The 24,487-nt window shown below is 40.2% G+C and overlaps 1 protein-coding gene across 4 annotated transcripts in view; it reads left to right on the top strand.

The window, feature by feature from the left end:
- LOC149415937 (uncharacterized) overlaps positions 1–24,487 on the top strand; it is a 98,132-nt gene that overhangs the window by 15,214 nt on the left and 58,431 nt on the right. For all 4 annotated transcript variants that reach the window (XM_089641519.1, XM_089641520.1, XM_089641518.1 and 1 more), the window contains exons 5-18: positions 551–880; positions 2,398–2,613; positions 11,139–11,467; positions 11,739–12,082; positions 13,046–13,170; positions 14,212–14,424; positions 14,771–14,915; positions 15,254–15,354; positions 18,070–18,168; positions 20,284–20,368; positions 20,673–20,772; positions 21,751–21,878; positions 22,240–22,415; positions 24,241–24,374. In XM_089641519.1, the coding sequence (XP_089497645.1) occupies positions 551–880; positions 2,398–2,613; positions 11,139–11,467; positions 11,739–12,082; positions 13,046–13,170; positions 14,212–14,424; positions 14,771–14,915; positions 15,254–15,354; positions 18,070–18,168; positions 20,284–20,368; positions 20,673–20,772; positions 21,751–21,878; positions 22,240–22,415; positions 24,241–24,374 (2,525 nt within the window). The remainder of the gene's footprint in view (positions 1–550; positions 881–2,397; positions 2,614–11,138; positions 11,468–11,738; positions 12,083–13,045; positions 13,171–14,211; positions 14,425–14,770; positions 14,916–15,253; positions 15,355–18,069; positions 18,169–20,283; positions 20,369–20,672; positions 20,773–21,750; positions 21,879–22,239; positions 22,416–24,240; positions 24,375–24,487) is intronic.

The following is a 24,487-nucleotide window of genomic DNA, read 5'->3' as shown; positions in this document are numbered from 1 at the left end:
AAAATAAATGATCTGATGTTTATTTCATTATAAAGAGGAAGGTATGCAGTTAATAGTAAAAAATAAGATCAGTCAAATGACCACCACGACCACGCCTACAGGACCATATCCTTTTCGTGAAATTTTCCATGACCACATCGCAAAGTGGCTGCCTTATGTCCTCGATAGCCTCACGAATTCCATCTTTGAGGTCTTGAATCGACGCTGGGCTGTTGGCGTAGACCTTCTCATTTACGTGGCCCCAAAGGAAGAAGTCGCAAGGTGTTCAATCACAAGATCTCGGTGGCCAATTGTGATCACCTCTTCGAGAGATAACACGGTCCGGAAACTTTTCCGGTAAAAGTTCAATGGTCTCGTTGCTTGTGTGGCACGTAGCGCCGTCTTGTTGAAAGTAAACGTTGTCCAGATCAATACCATCCAATTCCGGCCATAAAAAATCATTAATCATCTCTCGATAGCGCAATCCATTAACCAATAACACCTCTTATTGGAAAACCCTTTAGTTGTCAGATAATGGACTGAATTAATGATTTACATTATTTATTTTCAGACGTTAGAATCAGAAGGTCGCAACTACACCCTTCGAGAAGTGTTCTTTTTGTGGCTATCCAACTACAAAGAGATCGTTCACAAGGATCCCTCCGGGGTGACGCAGACCCGCCAGCAGTCCCTCGCCGACAAAACCTCGGACGTGCGCAAACAGATTGACGACGCGCTGAAACTACTGTTCCTCCTCGCGCACTGCACGGACGATGAAGAGTCCCGGTGGGTCATCAACGAGGTGAACGCGAAGCTTATTGCGCAAAAAGCGCTCATCGCCGAGCACACCGTCGATCCGAACGATGCGAGTCTGCGAGAACTGCTGGATAATGCGCATAAGGTATTATACATTATCGTTTTTTTTTATTTTTTTTTTTATAGTGAATACCTCACAAGAGTCCCAACTGCTCCCGTCTGGAGCCAGTGAGACTATGGCATCCCCGATTGGGGGATGTTGTGAGGCTGAAGGTAAGTGGGGAAGGGAAAGAGGAAGGTGGGGAAGTACCTGGCTATTCAGATCTAGTCACTAAACACGGCTAAAGCCATTTGGAGCAACGTTTCAATTCTGAATGGTGGTCTTACACCAGGGCGATACTGGTAGTATCTTCCACTCTGGAACGTGCCGCAAATATACTATATATTATTTTAATTAATTAATTGTGAAATAACACAAATTAATCAAATAAAATTTATTTGCGCACGCCGGGTTCGAACCCGCGACCTTCTGAATGGCAGTCCAATGCGTTACCACTGGACTATGCCGGCCGTCGTTAAACTAACCGGGCCTTCACAAAATAATGTCATGTCATCAAATATTATCGCTTGACATTCAATTTCAAATTAGTATTACGAATAATTATTGTTTAGTTTTACAAATCGACATAATATACGAAGGTTAGATTAGGCAATTTAAATTTCATTTTAACTAACCGATTTTCGGATGAAATTTAAAATCTTTATTGTTATTTATATTACTGGTACTTTCTGGTAATGCATTAAATCACTTTACTCCGAAATATTTAAAATTGAATTGCCCCATTGTTTTTTTTTTTTTTTTTTTTACATTAATTCAGAGAAATTACTTTTTAAACGTATCCATAAGGATGCGCTGGCGTTTACATGGTTAAAAGACATTAAGGCGATGCCATGCGTAGTAATGCAAAATCATGTGTTTTTTGTTTGAAAATTTGTTCGCCAAGAAATGTTTCAGATGCTTTAATTAAATACTGCGAGTAGAATACATCTTGGTCTTTGAAACAATCGAGTATTTTTTAGATAAGTCTTTTTATAAGCCCAGAAAAAAATAAGGTAAAGGCCTATGAAAACTGCTTTAAAGTTCAAAATCTCCTACTTATGAAACCATTTTCGGTTATGATTTTATTGTATAATGTGGCAAATTAAGTTATTTATAAAATGATCGAAAAAAATTTAAATATTTATGCATGAACATCCACAAAATAAAATAAAAGGCACTTTTTGGCCATGTTTTTTTCTTGCATAAATCAAAATGGTGTTAAGCGGGAATTTAAACCTTATCGCCATCTACGGGTTGTTACTGATAGCGGCTCAATTTATAATATTACATGACGTTGTGCATCGCCTTTAACAGCTGATATTAATCCCCAGGTGACAGATTTGCTTTCAAATTTGACCAAAAAATTCCTACTTCGGTTGAGATATACTTGAAAAAGAAAGTTCAAATCAAAAAGTTAAAATTTGTTGTAGAACCACCAGTTTCCTACTTGTACTACGAGTTTCCAGAGACAGTGTAAATTTTTAACAGAAAATCATTTGCGATTTTCAAGATTTATCACCGGTCTGCGCTAGTTACATATTAATGCTTATTTGTTGTTCAAGGTGATTGACATCATCCTGATACGGCTGAACGACGAGCCCATGGGGGGAAGCATTGCCTCGACGACCGCGGCAGACCAAGACGTCAAAAGCTTTGTGGCTGCGGACAAGGAGTGCGTCAGCTTCAAAGACACGCGTCTCGTCAAGAACATTACGCGCTGCATCAACGATACCACAACGTCTAGTCGCTGCGCTGATAACCCGGCGTCCATATCTCAGGTAAATTTTTATTACTTATAATTTAACACTACTTGACTTCGAAATCGCTTCGCACAGGCGTACATAAAGAAAGGGATGAATTATACAACTTCGCAATTGTGCGGGGTTGGTTGCGGTAAGTGAACAACGAATTGAATTTGCCTTAGTGTTTGCAAGAGGAAATGAGTGGGAAAGGCCAAAGACTTACCCTGGTCTCGTCCTCCGTAGCCGCTGGTTCCTTTGCACTTAATCAGCTTGCATACAATTAAGGTGTTATGAAAATAACCCTAAGTAAGAACCTGTCAAATCTGTGATTTATCTTGTCTATTGTTTATGCTCTGGCAACTTAGAACTTTAACAGGAAGTGAGAAGAAATTCAAGATGGTGGCACTTCCCGGCCGGTGACAGCAGAGACAGGCTGTCCGGTCGGGGGGTCAATTATTATTTCTGGAGGTCTGAGGCTCTAATCGAAAGTTATTTCATGGATTTGCGATTAATACCGAAATGTTCAGTTTGTGCTTCGAGATTAGAAGTCTAGTCATATTTCCCGCGAGTGGAATTCGCCCCGGGTGGCGTGAATAATTAAAACGTTTTTACCATGTGTGGCCGTGGGGGTAATCATAGTTTATCCAAGCGATCGGTGATTATTTCTGCCGATAAACTGTTTTCGCCGTGTGCATTTTGATTCGGAGCATTTTTTAAATCGAACCTCACATCTGATGCCGTCGTCTACTACCTACATGGCTGAACCTCACATCTGATGCCGTCGTCTACTACCTACATGGCTGAACCTCACATCTGATGCCGTCGTCTACTACCTACATGGCCGGACCTCACGAGGCCGTTGGCCAGCCACATCCTGATGCAGCGGTCCACTCCTCTTGGCTGGTACTCACTGGGCCGATACCAGTCACATCTGAAGCCGTCGTCCTCTAGCTACATGGCTGATTCATCTACTCCGCTATTCGCGGCACTCAGTATTCGTTCCTCATAACTACGTACGTTCATATTATTTTAGACAGGGTAGATAGATTCTACTTTCTGGTCGATGGGGGTAAGTTTTCACCTTTTTTGTATTTCTCTGTGAAATTTATCAAATATAACTTGTTACGGCCAGTCCAAAGTTTATCCAGATTACTTTCATTCTACAACCTTGCAACTTCCTCTCAAACGTCATGCATCTATTATATAATTCTCCCGCCTTGTATGTAAATTAATACATATTCATAACATGGCGCATCAACGTGGTTGGTTCGTATTTGTTCTTATTATTTGATTTTGAATCGAAGTTGCAAGCATTTTAGTAATCATGTGTATTTGTTTTGTTTCGACGTGTCTCTCATAAAACATAACCTATAAATGTTATTAGGTACATAAATGTCAGTCAACAGTGCGAACTTATTAAAGTGCCATCAGTGCAACCAACATAAATAACGATTTGTACGCATTATTATAATTTATTTTTATTTTACGGGCAATATTATTTTATTTTACGGGCAACACAATACTATGTGTCAACTTGACAGCTAGGAATGTCAAGCGTAAACAAACATCGCGATTTTGACAACAACTGTCAAAATAATAATACACTTTGAAAGTTTCGATAATTATGTTATGCAACCAATACTATACAGTGCTTATAAGTGCATTTAATTATATATTTGCCTCGCGGGAGTACAATATATTCATAGCTATCGTCATTAGCTAATTTATAATCATTTTGTATTCAATACTTGCGGTTTCATAAGTAAACTTCAAAATGTCGACAATAATAGACAACATCAATGAGAAAAGGAGATGTGTCATACTGAAACAAATTCTTCAGGGAACAATATTTATTGTTCTTTTTGTAAATTAAAGGGGCATCTAATATCGGAATGTAGGAAGAAGAGTCACAACAACTCTAAACCTAGGGTTGCTTCTTTAAAATATGGAGATTCAAAAAAAAAAAAAAGGAAAAAAACTAAATGTGAGTCGCTCTGTTCACGCGCCTTCCTTTGCGCAGAGGAAGTGCGAGTGCAGAGTTGGCTCCGCTTGGTTAGACGGGTTCTTTCGGGCTCGAGTTCTGAGGTGGAGGTACCGCCGCCGAAGAAAAACGGAAAATTTAATTTTACTCTAGTTGATACTCGAGTATAATTTCTCATTAGAATAATAAGTTAAAATTTTGTAGATTATAAAATATACATATTTTTAAGTTCGTCCTTTACGGAAAATTAATTTTACTCCAGTTGATTACTCGAGTATAATTTCTCATTAAAATAATAAGTTAAATTTTGTAGATTATAAAATATATATACAAATGTGAGATGCTTCGAAACACAAATACATTTATATTTCTGGTCACGATCAGTTCAACTTAGCTCATATTTATTTTTAAGTTTATTTTTATGTCAACTTGGATTATACGACGATATGAACCCGCATATCCTCTTGTATTCTAAGCTTAATATCATATGAACTGTGTTCATATACCTTTATATTGTATTACTTTAAGTAAAAACATATGGAGTTATTCGCCCAGTATTTCAAGATGTTCCGAGTTTAAATATATTGTGCTTACATAGGTCTCATTGCCCATTTGTCTATGTAAGTATCTTTACTATTACAAAAAATTCTTGTTAAGTTTCTATAAACAAGTTACTACTGAACTAATATTAATAAATTTATATAATATTAAAACTTCATCATTTGAAAAATGTAAATCAATCCTAAAAATAAATTAGTGATTGATTGGTTCCTGTGAGAACCTCGGTAATTAGTTACACTAATACTACAATTTACAAATTGAACCCTCGGGGACAAAAGACGAATACTTAATTGATTGGCACCATTTTTAACGATGGTTGTAGACTATTTATAGCACCATTTATTTACGATGGTCGCTAACAATTCTATTGGCACCATTTTTAACGATGGTTGTTTACTAAATAATGTGGCATCATTTTTGCGATGATTGTAAAACTATTCATAACACCATTCATTTACAATGGTTGGTTATATCCTGTATTTCATATACCAATAGTAAAAATAAACTTATATGTTGTTTTCTATTGTATAACTGTCAGAAAAACTAAACCCACGAGACCAGTTTAGGGAGTTAGATAGGAATACTCTTCTATAGAGGAACTCTTCTTTTCCAAAATGGATTTAGAATCAGTGATAAAGTGCAGATGGTACACCATCTACGAGTGTAGCCTACTTTGGCTTATTTAAAAAAGTGAATCTGAACAGTGATGCTTTGTGCATATTTAATGTTTTGATGTATATTGATGTCATGCTTTAGTGATAATATTTGTATACTAATTTTAAGTTCTATTCTGTTATAGATGCTACGTCTACGGTAGTCCCAGACGAGAGTCAGAATACATCACCCAGCGTCGTACATGCTGCGGGTGATTACGGGCCCCGTCCACGTATCTTCTTACTGCTAATTGTGTACAATTTAAGGTCTTTATTTCTAAGTTCTGATTTTGTTATATCTAATACTCTGAACTTCAATTGGATGCGCCGCAGACTCATCCATCATGTCTTACGCATGATGGGCGCGACTGATTTTGTGACACACCCTTTTGCAAGCATACTATTACTTTTAGTACATTTCTGCTATATAACTCGTTTTTTATGTTATTATATCATGTATGTTTTAGGAACCCATCAGACCAAGTTAGGGTATCTCTTAGCTCAGGCTTTTATTTTGTTCTCCTTGTGTTTGAGGGCAAACACGTTGGGGGCGACCGGGGTAATGTTATGAAAATAACATACGATTTTCACTCTAAGTAAGAACCTGTCAAATCTGTGATTTATCTTGTCTATTGTTTATGCTCTGGCAACTTAGAACTTTAACAGGAAGTGAGAAGAAATTCAAGATGGTGGCACTTCCCGGCCGGTGACAGCAGAGACAGGCTGTCCGGTCGGGGGGTCAATTATTATTTCTGGAGGTCTGAGGCTCTAATCGAAAGTTATTTCATGGATTTGCGATTAATACCGAAATGTTCAGTTTGTGCTTCGAGATTAGAAGTCTAGTCATATTTCCCGCGAGTGGAATTCGCCCCGGGTGGCGTGAATAATTAAAACGTTTTTACCATGTGTGGCCGTGGGGGTAATCATAGTTTATCCAAGCGATCGGTGATTATTTCTGCCGATAAACTGTTTTCGCCGTGTGCATTTTGATTCGGAGCATTTTTTAAATCGAACCTCACATCTGATGCCGTCGTCTACTACCTACATGGCTGAACCTCACATCTGATGCCGTCGTCTACTACCTACATGGCTGAACCTCACATCTGATGCCGTCGTCTACTACCTACATGGCCGGACCTCACGAGGCCGTTGGCCAGCCACATCCTGATGCAGCGGTCCACTCCTCTTGGCTGGTACTCACTGGGCCGATACCAGTCACATCTGAAGCCGTCGTCCTCTAGCTACATGGCTGATTCATCTACTCCGCTATTCGCGGCACTCAGTATTCGTTCCTCATAACTACGTACGTTCATATTATTTTAGACAGGGTAGATAGATTCTACTTTCTGGTCGATGGGGGTAAGTTTTCACCTTTTTTGTATTTCTCTGTGAAATTTATCAAATATAACTTGTTACGGCCAGTCCAAAGTTTATCCAGATTACTTTCATTCTACAACCTTGCAACTTCCTTTCAAACATCATGTAGATGGGATATATTTTTCCCCGCCCTGAATGGAGAATTATGCTCTACCGTCGGTAGGTCGGTTTGGCGAGCTCTTTTCCAGTTCAACCACTGGAAGGGACTCTGGCGCGTTGGCCTTCAAAGACCAACAAAGTCAAACTTGGCCACCCACTATTCAATCATATTAACAGTCAATAATGTACTTAGAAAAACCACACACAATAACAGCCTATTAACACATCTATGGGCTAAGTAAGTATCGTAACATTGTGACAAATACATATTCATAACAAAGGGGCAATTCCCTTTTAACATTCGCTCACTCAACACAAAACAAAACAGTGACATTCACTGCGGCGGGTAAAAATGTTTCACTGGACGATGTGTGCTCCAAAACAATCACAGCCGAGTTCAACATATGTGACCATTGGTATCAAAACTGGTCAACTCCACTTTAGGTGAATTTTCAGGAAACACCAAAACAAGTGCTGGATTTGACTATTTTTCATACCACAGCCGCTTTTTAAACCGGTTTCTCTTACAAAATATGCGGATATGACTGCTTTTGAAAAATAAGAACTGTTCTTTTGTTAATAATGAACACAGTTCAATACTTAGTTTATTTTTTTTAAATTTTGGATCTGACCAGTTTTGATACCAAACAACTCATATGCGGGTATTCACAAGATGACACGCATGTTTGCGGACCAAGATGCAACGATAACAATGCCTCTTGTCGTTTGGCCGGGTCAAGGAAAAGGGACAAGGGGCAAAGGGGGGGTGAAGGGTACACATTTTAAGGCTTCAATTTTAAAACCTCACGCGCAACTAATAAAGTGTGAAATAGTACAAATTAATTAAATAAAATTTACTTGTGCACGCCGGTATTTGATCCCGTGACCCCCTGCTTGCTAGTCGAGCACGAAACACGTGATTATGAGCGTAATCTATCTCAATCATGTCGCACAGCTGTCTCGATACTGCCCTACAAGACTATCTTGTACGTGTCTCCGAAATATGGCAGAACGAAGTTTTGAGCACATCGGAATATGCAAGACTGGTTTGCGCTTGCGCGGGATTCTTGTACTAGATTACTAGAAGATCAGCTCAAATAATGACCTGGCGGGAATTATGATTGGAGCTTACCTTTGTATATCGATGAGTGGGGCACAGATGTCTTTGTAAGTTATTTGAAGACTTAAGACAAGCAGTGTTATGCACAAATCACATAACTGTTAGTGACGTGTATATTTTTTGAAGTATTCAATAAAATTATTTTTAATGATTAATTAAGTCCGTGGTAGGCCCTATCGAAATTCTAACTGCGTCAATTTTTTGTTTGAAAAAATGATTTCAATAAAATTCTCGATCTGTTGGCAGGCTTGCTTGCTTGCTGGAAACAATTTTGAAAAACACAAGGTAAAACGCATTGCTTTGTGCAATTTTTTTAACGCGATAAATGAGCAACCACACCAAACAGAACATGATTGAAATGATACATGGGTTAGGTTAGAATATTATTCTTATTTTTCTTTAGTTCTGTTTTGTCAAGGAACTGCTAAAAACTGATGTCAAATTTCATTGGTAACGTTGTTGATATTCAGATTCCAATAATTGTTTAGATATACTTGGCCGAAAGGTAATGTAGCATAGCTAAGCTATAAAAGTACTAAACGAAAATCGAATATATTTGAAATGCAACTCAATTAACCACTCAGAACATTAGAACGTCAAAAGACGTAAATATGATAATAGCGGTCAAGACATTAGAACATCTTTTCACGTAAACGCGCGAGATTTTACAAAAATCGATTTATTTCCATCACTAGTATACGGATTGCCATGATTTAAAAAACAGAGTATCGATAATGAATAACGCTACGCGTCTGTATTCAAGAATATCTATGGAATGTAGAGGTGCATTATCTAAGTCGATTGGATCTGTCATCTTGTTCGTTCATAATTTATTGCGTTTCTAAATAATTTATTAAAAATATTTTAGTTTGGACGGTTAATATTTTGAGGTGACTAATAGTTTTTAATTATATTTCTTCAATATATAAAGTGTTATTTCTTTATGATACTCAGAAAAAAGTACATTTTTCACAGCTTTGAAATAATGGTCAGCGATTTTTACATATTTTTGACGTTTTCAGAAAATGTATATTTAGAAACGCAAATATTTACGTATAACAAAACAATACGATAGTGAATTTCATAATCTTTCCAAAACATTTTTTAGAATAAGGCTACGTTTCCCAAAACGTGAGTTATGAAGCTTTTAACAAAAATTTTCACGTTTTGACAGTTCGCAAAGGAACACAAAGTAAATAAAAGTGTTTGTCTGAGAGGTTAACCTTGTAATGTGTTTATTACGGTCCGCCTATCTGTATTTGCCCATACCTGCCTTCTTTAAATACGCTCGACATCTCTCGCTTGCTTGCGCATAGGAGTTGAGTGGGGCGGAACGGAGAAAGAGATTCGAATCGGGTTTCACGGTCATAAAAGCCCTCATTCCAGGATTGAATTATTACAATAACAAATAATATACTATCCTTTTATTGAAATACCGATGTAAACGAAAGCCACGAAGATAAATATAAAAAGAAGACTTGCATTACGATTGGATAATTATGTACATATAGTTGGGACCTTTACAAAGAGATTGGTATATAATATTCAGATAAAAACATTGAATAATTCCTTCTTTTTTGCAATGAGCCCGGCGCGATATATAGCCACTATTCATAGTTTGGAGTACCGAATAGTAAACACGGACTTAATAAATAATTTGTGAATCTTATGGATACACTATCAAGAGGATGGTGAAATAATCAATCAATTTTAAATGATTATCGTAAAAAAAGGTTTAAAGCTATGATATCAATATTTTGCTCACTAATAATGCTACTACAGTAGAACCTCGTTAATTCGAAATCCATGGGACATCAAAAATCAAATTTCGAATTGACGAATTCCCACGTAATTTGAAATTTTAGGAATAAAAAAATAAAAAAAAGATTCCGTCCCTTTTAAATTCAGATATTTGTAATAAATTTGTAAAAATGCGATTTATTTACGTGTAAATCGAGATTTCGCAATCGATTTCGGTCGCGGCCTGCCGTTTAAATTAAAATATTCATAAAAATACTATGTATTTATTTCCGTGTAAAAATATGATATTTTTACACTTAAATCGAAATTTCATAGCCGAGTTTCGCGGACCCTTTAAATTCAGATGTTTGGTGTAAATTCGTAAAACCACGACATATTTCCACGTAAAACGTATTTTCTCGGCCCTTCAAACTAGGATATTTGAAATAAATTGTAAAAAATCGACATTCCAGTGTCATTTTATTTAGATTTACAAAATAATAATAATAATAATTAGAACGATGTATAACCACATACGGATACATTTTTCGGGGTTTTATCGCCACGGCTGTCGTTTAGATTCAGATTTACGAAATTTTATGATTTTTTTCGAATTACACGAACAAATTTTCGTGCACAGACAAAAATAAATTTCGGATTACGAATTAACGAATTTCGAATTTAAAAACCATTTTGTATGAAAAAAAATTTCTTTGGATATTTTTTGGGCGAAAGTTTTGCATTATGCGTTTTTTCTAATTATCGGGGTTCGAATTAACGGAGTTCTACTGTAATTGTCAATAGATGTTACTTTGATTTATCAAAGGAGCTATAGTAGTAACTTTCTGTTTACCACTGGAAACATTTATTATTTTTTCAATTCAGAATCAGTTTTTCTCTCTTCGAATTTCAAATTGAATTAACAACGGCTTGGGACCAAGGTGTCCTTTGTAATATTATTATATTTGAATAATGAAAATGATTGACCTGTTATAACAGTGCCCTTTATTTACCAAAAATTTTTCTCCAGGATGAGGACACGCCCGACAATGCCACAGCCGCCGCCCACGACTCTGGCGACGGAGACAGCCGCGCAGGGGACACGGACAACAACGAGGACGAGGATGACGACGATGAAGAAGATGATGACGAGGATGATGACGAAGCTGAGGACGGCGAGGATGAGAATGAGGACGAAAACGAGGACGAGAATGAGGCGGCTGTGGAAACGGTCGTTACCGCTGTCGGTGCTGGCGTCACATCCTGTCCCGCCGAGGATAAGGACAGCGATGAGGCCATCAAGAACATGCCGGTCGATATATTGACCAAGTTTGAATCCTTCAACAAGTTCTTGGAAAAGTGAGTTTTGGCTACTTTTAAACTTTCTTTTCGTGTACTCTGTAGCAATTTTAGAATAAAGAAATTTGCATACTTGGCTCTTAAGAGATAAACAAATGTTTGTTGAAGCGTGTATAGCAACTTGAGTTGCCATCTGGTTTTTTTTCAGCTCCCCCATGCTTGATGCGTTTTGGGACTTTCCGGGACTTCAGGAATAAATTCCAAGTAAATGTAATGTATGTAAGTAATTCTCTATTACTTATTATTGATATTAATTTTTGTTGTTATTTAGTTCTCCTCTGCGCTCGACCCTGGAGCAATACATGATGTCCCAGATGGCGGTGCGCGAGGCCGAATCCCGCCGCCGTCCGCACCCCTCGTCCCACCTCCGCACCGTCCCGTCCCCCGAGGACGCCGTCGCCGTCGGAGCCGAGGACGACCCTGAGGACGACCCGGAGGACGATCCGGAGGATGAAGACGAGGAGCTGCCGCAGAAGATCTTCGACTGCGACTCCATCAACACGTGGGAGCGGTTCATCGGGAGGGAGGATGGGGCCAGGAGACGGCTGTGTCCGGGGGGGTGCGGAAACGCAAACGCTTGCAGTCGGTATCGGAGGCAAAAGGGGGACGGAAGAGGTACACACATCTTTAATTCATCTTCTTTCATTCAACTTTTCACTTTATTCAGCTTCTCATTTAATTTTCACACAAATTCTCATTCAACTTTTCAGTCAACTTTCACTCAACTTTTCACTCAACCTTCATTCAACTTTTCACTGAACTGAACAACTTTTCACTCAAATTTTCACTCAACTTTCACTCAACTTTCACTCAACTTTCACTCAACTTTTCACTCAAATTTTCACTCAACTTTCACTCAACTTTCACTCAACTTTTCACTCTAATTTTCACTCAACTTTCATTCAACTTTTCACTCAACTTTCACTCAACTTGCATTCAAGTTTTCACCCAACTTTTCACTCAACTTTTCACCCAACTTTTCACTCAACTTTCACTCGGGGAATCTACAAAACGGACCGCCCGTTTCTGCACAGAGTTGAGGGTTTTTCAGGTATTTTGGGGCTCCGTACCAGAGGTGGCTGCCAAATTCAACAGTGGCGCACTTGCCATTTGTACAGAGTCAGCAATTGTGTACTATTAAAGTATCTGCGGGCCCTGCACAGTACACCCAGCTTCTGTGAGTCTAGCTTGCCTCTGGCTTCAATGGAACCTCCGTGCCTGAGCTGGTCACTTACGAGTTGCACCAAGCATATCAATGGAAGGCATGTTGGGAAGATTGCTTCCGTTGAAGGAAACTAGATTGTTATTTCGATCCCTTTTAGAGGTGTAATCAGACATGATTGGGTCTTTGAAACATTAAATTCAGCTAGGAAACCATTTGTTAGTTTGTGTATCCTTTGGGAGCTTGTCAATAGATGTCATAGACAAAAAGCTATCATGGCTTAATCTATTGCAACACTCTCTTTCCTCTGATTCACCCATAAGGATGCTGTTCAACACTGGTAATGTCTGTCTATTATAAGAATGTTGGCTGTACGTAAATCTTTGGTTGATGTAATGTTTGTCTGTGGTTTGCAGCGGCGCCGTGTGTCAACTCTGGCGGCTCCTCGAAATCTGAGGGATCCACCAGCCGATCTCACTCCCAGGAGCCGATGGACGTGGAGGAAGACTCTCCGGCCAACAGCAACCAGGTCCTTAGAAAGGTGACAATACTAAACACAAAAACAAATAAATACATTGAACTTACGCAGTGGAACTTCTATATTTGTCTGTCCCTATATTCGTCAGATTCTTTATTCGTTGGATTCGATATTGTCAGATTTCCTGAAGCCAACGGAAGTAGAGGCCTCCAGCAACAAGGTTCTAAGAAAAGCGACAATATTTACACATAAACTAATAATACACTTCTATATTTGTCTGTCTTTGTATCCATCAGATTCTTTATTCGTCAGATTCGACATTCGATATTTTATCCGAACAAATAATACACGCAGATTTACATCATCTTTATACAGTGGGATTCCATGACAAAACAGAGAAGAAACTTACCTAACCTAACTAAGTTATGTAAAGTCACCGAACATTCTTGTAATGCATGGTAAAAAGTTGGGTATTCAAGCGATAGATGGCACCAGTCAGAAAGCTTACTCCAGAGTCTGACAGATGTCGCTAGTGTAGCAATTGCCTGTGGGGTATCCTTGTCAGACTTCAAGCTTGCAGAAACAGAGAATTACCAACCCTCGGGTAGTGAACAGTATAGCTAAATCCAGACTTAATTTATTGTAACGTAAATACACGCAATTAAGAGTAAAAAACATTTTACTTAATCAAGAGTTCCCAACACACACTAAATCTGCTAGTAAGCAGAGATATAACAATTCTAAACATAGTAGCCGGGTATAGGTACCGCTGCCCTGGGACCCATTCATTGGATAACCAACACCTCTATCAAGGATGCCCGGGTTCATGTGGTGATGTTTGTCCAGGTCTTGGCGCCTGTCAGCTGCGTGGCGGACCGGATCTGGAGAGGCCGCTTGAGGGATACCCTTTAATCACTACGGCCATAGTCTCTGACCCATCGCAGTGGGATTGGTGGATTCATCCGCCACTCCTGGATACACTGACTCACAGATTCCCCCTTTTCCTTCCTAGAACGTATTCTCCTTCGATTTCCCAAAAAGGAGTTGCGAGGAACTGAAAACCAGATTGGTATATATTATAAAACATGTTTGTTTATGTTTCAGGAGTGCGTAGAGCGAAATCCGCCCGACAGCGCTCGCTTCATCGACCTGCAGTGGGCGTGGTGGGAGCTGCGCGCCCTGCTGGCGGGAGTCTGGCACGCGGCCGAGCGGCGCGGGGAATGCGACGTTGCCGTGGCCGCGCGACCGCCGTGCCATTGCTGCCGGTGCGCCTTACTGCGCGCCACCATGCATCCGCTGCAGGATCTTCTCAAACAGGTGACTATTTTATTAATAATCACAGTATGCGCATAGTTCCTGTGATCATGGGCCCATTGTGCTCCACCCATTTCACCTCGTTCCTCTGGAGGATCCTGTAGCGGTAAGGGTTTTCGGAAGGCCCCAAGAGGGAAAAATCCACTGAGGTGGCCCCAGCTCTCCTCTTCATTTCCCAAAGGTTCTGCTAGTTTTTTTGTTTGATTGGTCCATTGTTAGTCCCATGAGTATCTAGGGAAATAGAAGGTCCACCCCAGCCGAGCCCCGAGTGCTGGCATAAGATGTAAATACTATTTTACTTATACTAGTAAGTGCTCTCTTCAGTGACTAATGTTTGGTATTGTTGCAGATGCACGAGACGTCGGAGAACATGGAAAAGTGTACGTGCCAGCGCAAGCGGCGGCCGAGCGTTCGCGGAGGCGTGAACCGCGGCCGCTCCAAGCACCGTGAGCCCAGCAAGCAGGACAAGTGCCGCGTCTGCACTTCGCACAACGGTCAGTATCATCCATTTATAAAGGTGTTATATTAATATATACATCTTTACCCAGCATTATGCTCGTTGGTCCATTCATCCCACTGCGGTGCAAGGCGGTGTTCCTGCTGGAGTGGCCAAAAGGTTTTCCTCAACCATTCTCTCTCGATCTGGTCCTCGGGGCGGAGGCACCCATACCCGCCTCCCAAATTTGCCATATTGCTACCTGCCTTACAACAGATGTAAAAACTCAAAATACAATAAACAGCCTGGGTTACTTAAAATGAAAAGAAAGAGTCTGTGAATGAATATTACTTGCACGAGCCCTGTGATTTTATAATGTGTATGTTTTTGTTGTAGCGGAGAGTCGACTGAAGCTACTAGGGCTGCTGTGGGGGCGCGGTGAGCCCCCTTCCGCTTGCTGCTGTCGCTCCAAGATGCCCAGCGGGGACACTTGCAAGGTAAGCACCTACCCATACAAAAATTTGTATAGAAAGTATGATACAGTTAAATATGACCGAAGGAGATAGGTTACCATTAGCTCAGTTGGTAGAGCGTTTCCCCGGCAAGGCAAGGTTCCTGGGTTCGAGTCCTAGATGTGACCGAATCTCTTTTATGATTTCAATAATTAAATTAACGCTTTTATTTTTATAAATAATAACTGTCTAACTACTGAATTACATGGGCTATAATTACTCCAAAAATTCCTCATCCCACTACATGTTTCTACACCCGCTGACATGTTTTGTGCTCTTTGAAACTCCAATATTGTGTCATAGAATTTAGTCCTAACTCCATCATTCTCCGTTGAACTCGATCACTTCATCTTGGGAAATTCCTTCATCCAGGTGATATGGTCGTCACCATAAAATGAGGAATAACACAAGGAGTATGTTGACGCAACTATTAACCTTCCTTTAACCTTGTCCTTGCAATTTTTCCCATCCTATTTTACCTACCTGTCATTATCTGACTATACCCACGTGTTTGTGTGACATTCTACAACATTAAAGGTGACTGTCAAATTAGTTTATTGATGGAGCCTGTTTGTTAAACATCTATTTGTGTTCAGTGCTGTTATTGATATCAACTCAGGATAGAAAGCCTGTGCAGTGAATATATTCGGTTCCCTCAGTGTCTTTCGTATCCAACCTGGATGTTATGGAAGCTTGTGCATGAAGTAAATCATATCTCCTGTGAGTGAAACCATCCATCAACATCTTTGAAGAACATCAAAGAGGTAAGTCGGATTCCTTCCTTACTCCATGTTCACCATCTCCAACCATAGTTGTGTCAACTTCCAAGTTAATTTTTACAGTCCACTTTTGATTCGCCTATTGCGATTACAGAGTGCCGTGTGGGCGTGTTTCGTGATGCAAATATTTGCCTAATCGAAGCTCTAAATATCCAATATAAAACTGTGTTTACGACATTCAAATGGGATGGAGATCTACGAAGTCGGGCGAGACGCAGCGCTGGGATATCGGGCTAGATGGAACACTTGTTCTCTTTCAAATTTGTACAGAAGGGGCTTCTAGCGTTATTCTTTATTCTATGGTCGTCACCTGGTGAATTCTATAAAACAGTGTATTGGTGCATACTGGCTTCTTGAGCTCGATGAATACGGTACAGCTCCTAATATGTGGCAGGGCGTTGTGACGTATGACTCCGTACTTGGCGGTTCCGATGCGCAGAGAAATTTGACAATTCCGTTCATAAGAGACTAACTCGGGTATTATCCTATGGAACTGGATTGTCCACACAGATTACCGACTATAAGAAAGGCCCAGAATATTTAAAATTAGATGCATCGGAATGAACGTCTTGACAAAAATGATGTCAAGTTTATTTTAAAAATATGTCTCTTGGCCTCAATCTAAATCAATATCAATCCAGTCTAGTAAGAAACCCTGAAAACTTTCCATATTCCGTTACAAATAACCAACTTCTCCCTACCTCTTGTCAGGTCTCTTTGTTAAAGTTCACCAGGGTTGTCATTAGATATTGTAGTGTATCCTAGTTTCACAATGTGTCTTCCCAGGTAGCTGAGCTATGTTCCTATTTATTCCTATGGTTATGTTGTAAAGTGGTTATGTATGTTGTAAGATGGTTATTTTAACATCTGGAGGGCTTTTACATACAGGTAGTAAATCTTTCAGGTAGCTGAGCTTTGTTCCTATTTATTCCTATGGTTATGTTGTTAACCTCTCAGACAAAGACTTTTATTTACTATGTGTTCCTTTGAGAACTGTCAAAACGTGATAATTTTTGTGTTATTTACAAGTTTTGCTAAAAGCTTCATAACTCATTTGGGAAACGTAGCCTCATTCTAAAAAATGTTTTGGAAAGATTATGAAATTCAGTAAATATTTGCGTTTCTAAATATACATTTTATGAAAACGTCAAAAATATGTAAAAATCGCTTACCATTATTTCAAAGCCGTGAAAAATGTACTTTTTTCCGAGTATCATAAAGAAATACCACTTTATATATTGAAGAAATATAATTAAAAACTATTAGTCACCTCAAAATATTAACCGTCCAAACTAAAATATTTTTCATAAATTATTTAGAAACGCAATAAATTATGAACGAATAAGATGACAGATTCAATCGGCTTAGATAATGCACCTCTACGTTCCATAGATATTCTTGAATACAGACGTGTAGCGTTATTCATTATCGATACTCAGTTTTTTAAATCATGGCAATCCGTATACTAGTGATGGAAATAAATCGATTTTTGTAAAATCTCGCGCGTTTACGTGAAAAGACGTTCTAATGTCTAGACCGCTATTATCATATTTACGTCTTTTGACGTTCTAATGTTCTGAGTGGTTAAGTGGTTATGTATGTTGTAAGATGGTTATTTTAACACCTGGAGGGCTTTTACATACAGGTAGCAAATCTTCCATGGTAGATGAGCTTTGTTCCTATCAGAACAGGGTACGTTTCATGCATCTATTGGTGTCTTCCACTTCTGCATGTGTCTTCTGAGGTGGCTGTGTCCCGTTAGTAGTCCTGCCAGTTCACTCATTGAGTTGCCTGCTTCCTCTTGTCTGTTTATGGATACTTTGAATTGTCCCATTCCTTCCAGCGCTGGGATGCGACCCGCCTTTCAATTTGTCGTACGGTTTTGGAATAAATGATGATAATATTTATTTTGTCGTTCCAGGTGACGATATACTTCAAGGATCCGGCCATCGAGCCTCTTCACCTGGACCTGGCCAAGGATGACACTGTCGACCAGGTCTCTGAAGAGGACAGCGAGAAGGTAAACTATTTACATTATTACGTATTTCTCTATTGTATCCAATATTTTCTGCACCGCACTGATCTTCGAGATTGAGTGGGTTTCACCGTGCAGTAAAATCCCGTCAATTGGAGCCCAGAAAATTAAAAAAATAAATATTTGTAATTTATTTTGGATAAAAAATTGTCTCGCGTCACTACAGTGTTGCTAGTAGGGAGAGAAAGTGTGGCAAGTGGAGAAAAGAGGCAAATATAGGGAATAAACACGCGCGAAACGTAAATGCAAAGGGCGAAAGAGCAAGCTCTCTCTCCTATAATGGATTCCAGGCATCGATGGAAACAAAATATAAATTTTATTGGTAGGTAAAATTATTTTATTAAATTCAATTAGTGCATAAATTTCAGACATTCTAATTTTGGTTGTCTCTGCGTGATTGTTTGTCCCCATGATATCTGGTTCAGTGAACTCAATTTGTTATGAATTTAAGCGTCATTTTCAAAATTGGAATATGTGACGCATGTTTGGGGGCGGTGCCTGGAACGTCACGGTGAGACCCAAACGGTCGCACTAGACATATCCAAGGCCTTTGACCGGGTCTGGCACCGAGGACTTGTCAACAAATTGCATTCTTACGGACTTCCCGCATCCCTGTGTACGTGGATTGCTAACTTTTTAAGGGATAGGTCGATTCAGGCGGTTGCTGACGGTTTCACCTCTTCCTCGCACTCCATAAATGCTGGCGTCCCACAGGGATCGGTTCTGTCTCCGACTTTGTTTTTGTTGCACATCAATGACCTTTTGACATGTGCACCGATTCATTGTTACGCGGATGACAGTACAGTTCATGATAGCTTTTTGTTTGATAAGCCCCCAAAGGGCACACAAACTCCAACGGCTCGGAGGGCTTTGAAGCAGAGAATGGACGGTTATCTCGAGAGTATTTCCTCCTGGGGTAAAAATAATCTCGTCGAATTTAATGTTTCAAAGACCCAATCCTGTCTGATTACGTCTAAAAGGGATCCAAATGATAATCTAGTCTCCTTCAACGGAAGCAATCTTCCGAACAGGCCTTCCATTGATGTGCTTGGTGTAACTATAAGTGACCAGCTCAGGTACGGGGGCTCCATCGAAGCCAGAGTAAAGTTGGCCTCTCAGAAGCTGGGCGTACTGTACAGGGCCCGCAGATACTTTAATAGTACACAACTGCTCACCCTGTACAAATCGCAAGTGCGCCCTACGGTCGAATTTGGCAGCCATCTCTGGTCTGGAGCCCCTAAATACCTGAAAAAAACCCTTGACTCTGTGCAGAAACGGGCGGTCCGTTTGATAGATTCCCCAATCTTAACAAACGGACTGCAATCTTTAGAGCACAGGCGTCAGGTAGGTATGCTGTCCTTGTTCTATCGGTATTACAATGGAAGATGCTCTGAGGAACTAGCGTCATTGATCCCTTCGGCACCGGTGCGTAGTCGGGATACACGCCAAACGCGCGCCCAACATTTGTACACAGTTGACACTTGTCACATGAGAACGGGTCGCTTCTACGATTCGTTCTTAAGTTCAACAGCTCGGCTGTGGAACGAACTGCCGGCCTCTGTGTTTCCTCCCTCCTACAACATGGGACTCTTCAAGACCCATGTTCACTCCTTCCTCTCCACAAAAAGACCCTCCACACAGCATCCCCAAAGATGACATAGGCCCTGAGGGAAATTATTTTCTTCAGGGCCTCCTGTGTGGAGTAAATATAAAAAAAAAAAAAAAAGCTGTGTGAAGAATTTAATCATACAAGCGAAAGTACCTTCTACTTATAATATAATATTATGACACTTAAAAAATTGGAACTGACTGTCAAGAATCGAGAATTCAGACTATCCTGTGATTTTTTGCGGGTCTGCACTAGTACCATACAATATTTCATAAATCTGAATTTCACAGGCCGTCAATCAACCGCGAAATTTCGATTTACACGGAAGTTGTCTGTTGTATTTTTACGAATTGAGTTTGAATATCTGATGCCAGCGGTTATCGGCTGTAAAAATTCGATTTACACGAAATAGGTCATATTGTTGCGAATTCATGGAATTAGCGAGGTTCTACTGTATAGATTATCAATGTGTATGTGTGTTTTAATTTCAGCCGGATCCCGAATCTGAGGAGTTCTTTGCCAGCTGCTACAAGAAGTTTGTGAACGGTGACGAGGACATTCCCAGAGGAGACGAAGGTCACTTGAATTATATTATAATCAGTATTAGTTCTTCATTAAAATCTTATTTCATTGATAATGAATCATGTTTTGCAGTTGTGCATGTTGAAATCTGGTTGTTTTGTATGCAATGAATTTATATCATGAAGTGGTTATGTTGCGATTATGTATGTTGTAATGTGGTTACGTATGTTCTAAGATGGTTAAGTTGTTAAGCCACACAGATGGAGGTTACGCTGTAATGATGTATGTTGTAAGGTGGTTTGGTTATGGTATTATGAGGTTATGTTGCAATGAGGCTTATGTTGTGCGCATGTTGCAGGTGTGGTGCCGATCTGCGGGCGCTGCCGCTGCATGTGCGGGCGGGCCAGATTCTACTGCCCCAAGCAGAGAGACATCACCATATCTGAAAATATCGACAAGTCAGTTCTTCATGCACATTTATTTAACTCCCCTAACATTTGATAAATGGTCCTCCGTCAATAGAATAAGGTACTGCCATTATGCCCATTTGATGCACTCTCCTAATGGAGATTGGCTATCATCATTCCACCTGCTGCAACTCGTACCAACATGAAGTTGCGCATCTTATCCTGATTGAGTAATTGAGACTGGATAATTTCGCATTTACGAAAATACACATTTTTATCATTTATTGAGTTTAAAAATCCATCTGCGTCAACTTTTTCGATTTATCCAATCCATCTGCGTCAACTTTCTTGGGTTATCCGATCCATCTGCGACGACTTTCTCGATTTATCCAATCCATCTGCATTAACTTTCTTGGGTTATCTAATCCATCTGCGACAACTTTCTCGATTTATCCAATCCATCTGCATTAACTTTCTTGGGTTATGCAATCCATCTGCGACAACTTTCTCGATTTATCCAATCAATCTGCGACAACTTTCTCGATTTATTCAAGACATCTACGTCATGGATTTATCCAATTCAACCATAAAGTTCATGATCTTCAACATTGGGCCAGATTGAGGACTTTTGGCGCAGACATTGTTTACATAATTTAGTCTCTCTCGCTGCAGCAGCTGGTACAGTTCCTTCGCTACCTAGGATTCTTGCAGCAGAGTCTCCATCTTCTGTCTTCGTAGAACGTCACAGTGGTGCTGCTAAGGTTTGTTATCTATGTGAGGATGTTGTGTCAGCGCTCTTTATTGGCAGCAGACACATGTCAGCGCTATATTGGCGGCAGACACATACCTGAACGGATGACGAACCTCGTGTTGGCACAGTTGGTCTAAATAACAAATGTAGATCCTAGGAAATAAATTGTACAGCGCCCTTGAGGTGATTTTTCACAAAAACGGCGCTCTACAAATTATCCAATTATTATTATTATTATTATAATTGTCATTTTGATGATGTTTTTGTTGTGTTTTCAGTTTCACGCGTCTCGCTCCCCAACTGCTGATCCTGCGTCTGGACACGTTATGTGCGGCGCTTTGCGCGCGTCATAGCGCAAGGCTCGCACAGCTCCTGCTGCAGGGCGCCGTCATGACTCTGCTCAAAGGTTAATTCTACTTGCTGATTTATATATTTCTATTGACTGTACTACAAAGCTGGTAGTAAGGAATTCTTGGGCACAATCCGTTGCATGTCGAACCTCTCACAGCACAGCTTCTGAAGTTACTTTACGCAACTTTTTCTTTTATTTTGTTCAATATGTCAATAACTATGTATTTGCCTTTGAGATATGCAATTTTACCCGTCTCGTAAGAGTTAAGTTAGGTTAGCTTGCGAATGGTTTTCTTTCACCAGGGCAATACTGAGAGCAAGTGCCACTCTGAGTAGCAAGAGTTCAATGCTAAGCGCATCTTGAATTGTCAAACATCTCACTAGATTTTAACAGAATGTAATATTGTTACTTCCAGAGTTGTGGAGACGGGCGGCGGCCATGAGGGCCGGCGGCCTGGCGCTGAGCGGCATTCTGGGGCCGGCGCGACGCCGCCTGGCCACGGTCTGCGGCCGCCTGCTGGCTCCCCACCGCTTCCTGACGGCCGTGTACCGCGCCTGGGCGGACAGGGCGGCCGCCAGCAGGGTCGTGCATGTGAGTACATCTCCGATTCGACATGGTTCCGAAGCTTGCGATAGAAGTGATTTAGCAAGCTGATTTAAAAAATAATACATTATGTGACACCTTACAAGTGCCCGAGCTCTTGGGGTGAGGTTTGTCCAAGTCTTCGCAGCGTATGACTCTCTTAACCCATCGCCTTGTACCGCAGAAGGTTATAACAGGTTTTATTAGATAATAATAAAAATAATGCCTGCGTCATACATAAACCACAAGTACAATCTCAACCAGCAGTTGTAAGATGTATGGAAAAGAACCATCATCGGGTTTGCTACGATTATGAAATAAAAGAGAAAAGAATTTCAATATTACATTTATTTCAACATCGCATAGAGCTAGAGATCTCTACTTACAACAAAATTAGTTTACATCTCTGGGGTGAGCGACAATACGAAGTATTTGAACGCACGGATGGAATTTATATTGGTAGCAAAAGTTTGAGTGTGACATAGTGTAATGACATTGAATAACTAACCTGTTAACGTGAGTAGGGCGCCAAACAACACCTAGGAAAGCGTTGTTAAATTTAGAAGCTGTACGAACCGATGACCAGAGAATTAATTTTAGCTAGCTGATTGCGTCATCGCTTGGCCCGGAAGTCTGTCGACTGGAGCGCTCGCTCGTATCTTCTCACAAGTCACGTCGTCCCCGGCAGGCTGCCCGATTGGTACTAACGGTCCACGCTTCTCGAAATTCTGTCTCGAGCTCCCTTCTAGAATCGGCCATAGAGCATGCGTCACATAGATAACTGAGAGGTCTTGTCAGATGTTTGAAAATTAGTGGCAGGGTAAAATTGAACTGCTACAAGGTGACATAGACTCTAAGGGAAATGATTGCCTTTGTCCTGTAAATATGTACGAGGAAACGTTTTAGTTCTCAGAATGGGGTGGTAAGGAGTGGAAATAATAATCCAAATTTATTTTTCCTTTTCAATATATTCACCAGCTACCCTAAATACATTTTTCGGATCTTTCAAATGCCGAAACTGCATCCTTCACTTCTTCATCACTTGAAAACTTTTTACCACAAAGTTATTTGTTCAAGTGGGTGGTGTGCCTTTCTTGTGCCACTGCATAGAGTCCTGTTTAGACTCGGGTTCATAATGATGAACACAAGTATCATCACCAGTAACAATTTGAGCCAACACTCCATCTTTGTATTCCCTACAGAGGTCCAAAAATGCACGAGAACACTCCACACGCTGTTGTTTTTGAGGCGGCGTGAGCATTCTCACCACCCATCTTGCGCTGACTTTAGTCATGCCAAGATGGTCGTGAAGAATTTTGAAAATGGTTGTATCTTATACTTCAACCATTTCTTTAGTCAGGCATCTTCTATTATTAATATTTCGACTTTTTGAATAATTTCCGGAGTGGTCACCTCGAGAGGCCTTCCTGGCCGTGGATCGTCTTGAAGCGACTCCCCGCCTTGTTTAAAGAGGGTATGCCACATGTAAACCATAGTTTTACTTGGACAAGAGTCCCCGTAAACGGATGACATCTCTTCCATTATGATCTGAACTGATTTTCCTTGCTTTGTAAGGAATTTTATGACAGCGCAGAACTCGATTTTCTCCATATTCACAATTCTTGTGACTTGTTTGGTCGACGATAGCTCAAAGACTAATGACCTAATTACGATAAAACCCAGTATTACTAATAATGAGTTGCTCAATTAGTACCTAATTCAGCGACACCCCCACTAATCACCTACCTACCCATTTCGCGAACTTAATTACGCCCCCTCGTATATCCTGTATTATCATTGTCTATAACAGTGAATAATATATTTGGTTGTTTAGTTGTCGATGCTGCTGTTGTTGGGCGAGGAACCTCCCCTGACGATGGACGCCCTGCGCAGCTTCTCCTCGCTGCTGTCCATGATGACGGAGGCAGAAACCTTGGACGCCGACGTCACTGTCTTCCTAGGAAATTAGTAAGTCACTAATACGCCTATCCTAGTCACTTACATCCAACACTTAACATCTCTTCAAGATCCATGTTGACAAGTTAAAGCATTCTTTATAGGCCTGGTACTTTATATTTTTC

Source organism: Hesperophylax consimilis, chromosome 17, assembly GCF_061612785.1.
Source record: "Hesperophylax consimilis isolate HC1 chromosome 17, BYU_Hcon_1.0, whole genome shotgun sequence".
In the NCBI taxonomy this organism is placed as follows: Eukaryota; Metazoa; Arthropoda; class Insecta; order Trichoptera; family Limnephilidae; genus Hesperophylax; species Hesperophylax consimilis.
Note: the sequence above shows the minus strand (reverse complement) of the source record. Positions and strands in the feature narration are given on the sequence as shown.